Here is a 6,648-nt window from a genome sequence, read left to right as displayed (position 1 = left end):
AGATTCCTGGAAGCCCCAAGAGAGCTGGGATATCACTGGGTGGGGCCCAGATCCCCTAGACACAATCACTACCAGGCCTTATATTTGCCTTTTTATTTCCTCTGAAACATACGAACAGAACAATAAATTAAATCCCCCACTGGCTGGGGAGCACCGGCGACGGGGGCGGGGAGAGAGAGGGGCTTACAGAGAGGAGGGGGCAGGGGCCCATTCCCACCCGTTCCTGGGCAACTCCTTCGCTGGTCCCCAGGAAGGGGGGGCAACACCACCGAGAATGGATGCAACGATGTCACTGGAAGGTGGCCAACTGCGGTTGCTCCCCAGCGCTGCCCGGAACGACAGATGTGATTTCAAGCACCTCCCTCCCGGCCCTTGCCCCCCTTCCCCAAGAGGTCCGCAGCCAGACTCAGAACTCAAGGTCGGATCGGACCCACCCTTAGTACCATTTGTGGACATGCACGTTTGCGCCCTCCCAAATAAGAGACCAATCGGAGCACCTGAGAAATACGCCCCCGGCAGCCACTCGCCCCAGACACCTCCCAGGGCCTGGTTCTGCTGGGGTGGGGTGGGATCCACGCCACCATACACAGCTTATAAAATAGGGGAGGGGAAACTGGATCAACACCCCAGTGTCGGGAGACAGAGAGTGTCTATAACAGAAGGAAACTTGATTGACATCCCAGAGTTAGCAGATAGAGGGTATCTTGGTGTGGGGCGGCCTGAGAAGGGAGGGGAAACTTAATCAACACCCCATATTGGCAGATAGGGGATGTCCTAGAAGAGAAAGAAACTTTATCAACATCCCAGCGTTGGCAGACAGGACATCCTAGAAGAGAATATAAGAACGGCCGTACAGGGTCAGACGAAAGGTCCATCTAGCCCAGTATCCTGTCTGTCGACAGTAGCCAAAGTCAGGTGCCGCAGAGGCAGTGAACAGAACAGGGAATCATCAAGTGATCCATCCCCTGTCGCTCATTCCCAGCTTCTGGCAAACAGAGGCTAGGGACATCATCCCTGCCCATCCTGGCTAATAGCCATTGATGGACCTGTCCTCCATAAACTTATCTAGTTCTTTTTTTAACCCCCGTTAGTCTTGGCCTTCACAACATCCTCCGGCAAAGAGTTCCACTAGGCTGACAGTGTGGAGAAACACTTCCTTTCATTTGTTTTAAAGGAAACTTTATCGACAACCCAGCATGGGCCAACGAGGGACGTCCTAGCAGGGTGAGGAAAGTTTGACCCCTCCATGTTAGCTGATAGGCGAAGGCTCAGTCAGGCAGGGCAGGGAGGGGGAAGTTACGATTCAAACCCAGGACTCAGCAGCTAGGCAGTTTCCCCATCTAGAACATGGTGTGTGTGGGGGGGAATTCTGATACTCACCCACCACAGTTTGACAGATGAAAGTGGCTAGGTAAGTGCTAGAAATGATTATCCTGAATGCCCTGATCCGGCACCAGCAGATCTTTATGGGAAGGGCGCGTCCTGACTTGGGGCTTAGGAGCGCACCCCGATCTTTGGTTAGTTATTTACAGCATAGAGCTTTATAAAGTTCCCTGCAAAAATATATAGCTCTCTCTCTCTCTCTCTCTCGATATATATAAAAAAACTATTAGAAATTCGATGCAGCTCGGTTATTTCCATGGCTCCCGCGTATTGAAACCTACAAGTGTTTCTTTTTCCTGCTCTTAGTGTCTCATCCCATCTGTTCGGCAATCGTCTGATGAGCGGATCTGGCATTTTGTTCTATGTCACCCACGCTCTCCCCCCCCCCTTCTCCAGCCCCCCCTATGCCGCAGTGTCGTCAGCACTCAGCATGCCATTGAGGGCCACGCCGTCCTGGAGTTTGACTTGGGCGCCCTCAGCCAGGTCCGGGCTCTCTCCCAGCGCCGGCTGATCCCGGAGCAGGGCGCGCCGGAAGTAGCAGAGGTAGAAGGGCAGCAGGAAGCCCAGGAGAGAGAAGATCAGGAGGCCAAAATTGACCTGCGGGGGGGTGGGGGGGGTGGGATGCAAGGCAAGTGGGAGAGATTTGGAGGGGGGGAAATCAGTGATTTCATCTCACAGCTGAGCTACCCACTCAGTGATTCAGCCACCAAAATATGTTCCTTCTCCACCCCCTATTAACTGCACAGCATGCTGGGAAAGGGGCCCGCTCCACAGCCCTGCACTCCTCCCCCGGGGGGGCAACGAGCTCGGACTCCAAGACCTTTTTAGTGCCAACTGGGCAGCTTTGCCAGTCTGCACCCAGGCACCTGCCCCACCAGGGACTGTCCCACTCCCTAAGCCAGCCAGGCGCAGGGACCAGCGCTTCCTAGAGGGGAAAGACTCCCACTCCCCCCGCCCCTGAGCCAGTCAGTGACCCCCATGGGGTCAGATCAGAGCCAGCGCCCCCTAGAGGGGAAAGGCCCTATGTCCCATTCCCCTCTTCCCTGAGCCAGCCTGTTCCTTCCCCCCCAGTATACCAAAAGATGCTCCTTTTCTCCAAGGGCAGGGAGGTCCCTGTGACCCCTTTCTGGATGGTAGGAGGAGCCTGGGTCTAGCCCCACCCCTCATCTCTCCAATGTCAGCTAACGCATTCAACTGGGACAAATGGCAACCTCTGGTCTAACGGGGCCAGGGGCCTCCGCAGAGCCCCCTGCCCAGCCAGGGGAAGGGGCATCAGATCCATCCTCCCCACTCCAGCCCCCCTCACCCCTTGGTGGATCAGCCCCGGAGCGGGGCAGAGTCTAAGCCCTTGGGGGCGGGGTCAGGCACTGGGATTGCCCCGCCCCTTGCCATATGCTAGCTCCACGGGATGGGGGCGGGGGCTCCCCAGCCTGAGGTCTGTGGGGAGGGGATCCGGGGGTCATGGCCCTTTCACTTACCCAGAAGGGGTCGCCGGCCAGGGGCCCCACCATGACCATGAAGAGCGGCTGCTGCAGCAGAGCAAAGATGGCGCTGATCAGCGACTGCAGGCCAGTTAGCGTGCCGAAGTGACTGGACGGGTACCTGCCAACCACAGGCCAAGCGGCCAATGAGGGCTCTGCCCACCTGGCGCCCCTCCGGGTAACCAGGCCCCGCCCCCACCGAAGTCCTAGGAGTGAGCCCCACCCCCCTTGATTAGTGACCCCAAACCTCTGCCATGGCCCCAGCAGACAGGAGAACGAGTGGGATCGAGGGGGCAACCCCCCATCTCCCCTCCCGCCTGCCCCACATCCCAGCTGGTGTGTACCCCTCCCCCCATATATTTGGCCATCAAAAAGGACTGACCCTCACCCAACTCCATCAGCCTTGGCCAGCTGGCCTTGGCCCCCCAGGAAGATTAAGGAGGGAGGGAGACGGGATCCCCGGCTGCTGGGTCACGCCCCTGTGGACATCCCCAGCCAGCGCTCTGGGCTCTGAGTGTGGCAGGGGCACGCAGGAAGGATGGGGCAAGCGTGGGGGGGAGGACTCACACAGCGGCATAGAGACCTCCGCAGGCGGAGTGGAAAAAGCCTCGTACCAAGGTGTGAAGGACAAAGGTCAAAAACTGCAGAGAGAAGAGACGGGGGCATCAGAATGTGGGGGAGCACCACGGGGGATCAGCAGCAGACAATGACCATTGGGCCTGGGGCACATGGGAAAGGACAGGAGACTCAGGGCGGCACCAGCTCTGGCGGGCCATGGGGCAAGGGGGAGCGGGCGAGGGGCGGCACCCGCCTGGGGCACCGCGGGGGAGCAGAGCAGGGGGCCGGCGGTACCTGCAGAGGTAGGTTACTGATGAGGCAGGTGACCCCGAAGCCCATCAGCAGCAGGTTGGTGAAGGTGAAGGCCCGGATGGCGTTGGTGAGCTTCTGGATCTTGCGGTAACGGGGCCTAGCAGGTGACTTCTCAGCCCCGGCCCTGGGAACGGCAGGGGGAAGAGTCACCAGCCAGCCCAGCGGGGTCCGCGCCCCGGGGCACGAGCACCAGGATTCACCCACACACCCCAGTCCCCCCAGCGGGGTCCGCGGCCTGGGGCACCAGCACCAGGATTCGCCCCCCCAGGCCCACAAGCTGGATCCGTGCCCCGGACACACACTCTCACCCAGCTGCCACGGTGGCGCCCGTGCCCAGCGGCCCGTCCACACAGTCCTTCATGCGCCAGTCCATCACGTAGCCGATGAAGGGGCAGGTTACGAGGCAGAGCAGCTGCATGACCCCGAAGATGGAGGCGTAGAACCCAACTGTCCGTCGGGGAGAGGGTGAGAACCCGGTGCCCAGGCCCCGTCCCCAACCCCACTGCCGGGGAGACTCCCAGGCCCTGTCCCCACCCCCATCAGAGCAGAGACCCCTGTGCCCAGTCCCCACCCCCAGACCCTGAGCAGGGAGGAGACCCTTATGCCCATGCCCTTCCCCATCAAGGGGAGAACCCCACACCCAGGCCCCATCCCTCTGCCCTACAGCAGAGAGCACAGTGCCTGGGGAGGGCATCGCTCCATCGGCCACTGCATGTGGGAGACCCCACTCCCACTTCCTGCCCCATAGGGGACCGGGGCTCCCTAGTCTCTTGGCCGCTCCGGACATTGCCGGAGCTAGCAGTGCTGGAAGGGCAGGGGGCAGGGCTGGCCTCGGCTACCCCCTAGCTGCTCCTACCTGTGTCCTCAGCCTTCTCCATCAGCTCCTCCGGCACTGCGGTCAACGGGGGGGACAGAGACACAGACAAGGGATAAAGGGCCTGGAGAGAAGGTCCCCGCCCCCATTCTAGCCTATGTCCCTCCCACACCTTCGCCCCCCCACACCCACACCCAGCTCCTCCTGCTGGCCTCTGCCTCCCCCCTCCTACCCCAGCTCCCCCCAACCCCCACCCCCAGCTCTCCTCGGTCTCCCCCTCCTACCCTAACTCCCACACACACAGCTCCCCCCGACACACACACACAGCTTCCCCTGATGTCCTATGCCCTCCTGTGAGGAAGTGATGATTTTCTGAGATATTTTTATGCATTACTCAGTTTCCCTCTGTACTTTGCCTTGCTACTTGTGGGCACAAAAGGATTAAAAGCGGTTCTGGGGGCAGGAGGTGTTGGGTCCCGTAACAGTCTAGGGCCTGGATGCAGGGTCCGTAAAACCAGTGGGAGCCCCAGGCAATCCCTGGGACCCTCCTGCAGGCGGACGGGCAAACTCAGCCCTTGGATGACAGATTGAGAGCTGGCCGGGCTGAGTTAGGGCAGGTTTGTGCTGAAAATCACATTGGCACGAAGAGCGGGTGAGTCTGTGGCCAGGAGCCTGCCTCGCTTGGCATCGCTGGACAGAGCTCGCGGTGGAGCCCAGAGGCGGGGAGGCCGCGTGACTGGCCCTTAAGGAAGAGCGGGGCCCTCTGTGGGGCTCCTCCAAGGGGCAGGGGAAACACCAGGGCACAGTACACACCCTGTGGGTCCGTGAGAGCAGGACCCCACCCAATGCCCCCTCCTGGCCTATGTCCCCTTGTGACCAAGTGGGAATTTTGGTACTATGTTTATGAGGCGCATGCGTGCCTCAGTTTCCCTCTGTGCTTTGCACTGCTCTACACACGAGTGCAAAGGGTTAACCAGCTGTTCTTGGGGCAGAGCAAGAGCCGCGAGGTGTGTGTCCCCCGTGGCTGGCTGGAGTGGAAGAAGGGTCGGCAAAGGACTGGCGTAAACCAACCCACATCAATGGAGAATCCAGCAAGAGAGCGGGAACCCCAGCGGCCGGGCCGTTCACCCCTAGCAGCCACCAGCCAGGAGGAAGGAGACATTCCCAGCCCTCAGCCGAGAAGCAGCCCCAAGGCCCCAGCGGGAAAACAAAGGGGAAAGGAGGCCGGTGGCCAGGCCTCGGGGCTGACAAGGAGCCAGATGGAGATAGAGACCATAATGGCTTGGCTGGCTAATTGCACCGGGGCTGGCCAGGCTGGACTATGGCCCAACCTTTGCCTCTCTGTGCTAACCCAAGGCCTTTCCGATGCCGTGGGCCAGACGGCTAATGTTCCCCCGTGTCTGGGAAGGCTGCTGCTGCAGATACCCCTGACAGCACGGTGCCCCGAAGGGCACAAACCTCCCGGGAGCCGAGGAGACAGACAGGGATTGCTGGGGCCCTAGAGAACATGGCCCTGCCCCTGTGGAACTGGGTGGGGCCTTGGGGGCCAGGGACTGGTGAGAGGCTGGGCATGGAGCAGAACCAGTGGATCCAGGACACGCTCCCCACCGGGCCCTCACCGTCCGGGCTGCCGCCCGTCACCTGGAACTCCAGCATCTTGTTCATCGCTGCCATGTAGAAGATGACGCGCAGCTGGGTCATGCCCATGGGGATCAGGCTCCACAGGAAGATGGGGGAGCAGACGCTGCGGCGCAAGGGGATCGAGTCTGCAGGCAGGGGCGGGGGAGGGAGAAGGCAAGGAGGAGACGTTACTGTCAGCCCCAGACAACCCCCACATCTCCTCCACCAGACACGATAGTACCCCCCCATCAGAGACCCCATCCCCCCGACCGCCTCAGCCAGAGTCATCCCCAGGCTCCCCCACATCAGAGACCCCATCCCCCCGACAGCCTCAGCCAGAGTCATCCCCACGCTCCCCCCCATCAGAGACCCCATCCCCCGACCGCCTCAGCCAGAGTCACCCCCACGCTCCCCCCCATCAGAGACCCCATCCCCCCGACAGCCTCAGCCAGAGTCATCCCCAGGCTCCCCCCAATCAGA

The 6,648-nt window shown here is 61.0% G+C and overlaps 1 protein-coding gene across 1 annotated transcript; it reads right to left on the bottom strand.

The window, feature by feature from the left end:
- Positions 1–1,055: 1,055 nt before the first annotated feature.
- On the bottom strand, positions 1,056–6,429 carry SLC43A1 (solute carrier family 43 member 1). The gene is made up of 7 exons (XM_034759551.1): positions 6,168–6,429; positions 4,591–4,626; positions 4,043–4,181; positions 3,717–3,858; positions 3,432–3,505; positions 2,862–2,985; positions 1,056–1,980 (listed from the first exon to the last, which is right to left on the bottom strand). The coding sequence occupies exons 1-7, from the start codon at positions 6,427–6,429 to the stop codon at positions 1,786–1,788; spliced, it is 972 nt and encodes a 323-aa protein (XP_034615442.1). The 3' UTR covers positions 1,056–1,785.
- Between the last annotated feature and the right edge of the window lie 219 nt (positions 6,430–6,648).

The sequence above is a fragment of the Trachemys scripta genome, chromosome 2 (genome assembly GCF_013100865.1).
Source record: "Trachemys scripta elegans isolate TJP31775 chromosome 2, CAS_Tse_1.0, whole genome shotgun sequence".
Lineage (NCBI taxonomy): Eukaryota > Metazoa > Chordata > Testudines > Emydidae > Trachemys > Trachemys scripta.
Note: the sequence above shows the minus strand (reverse complement) of the source record. Positions and strands in the feature narration are given on the sequence as shown.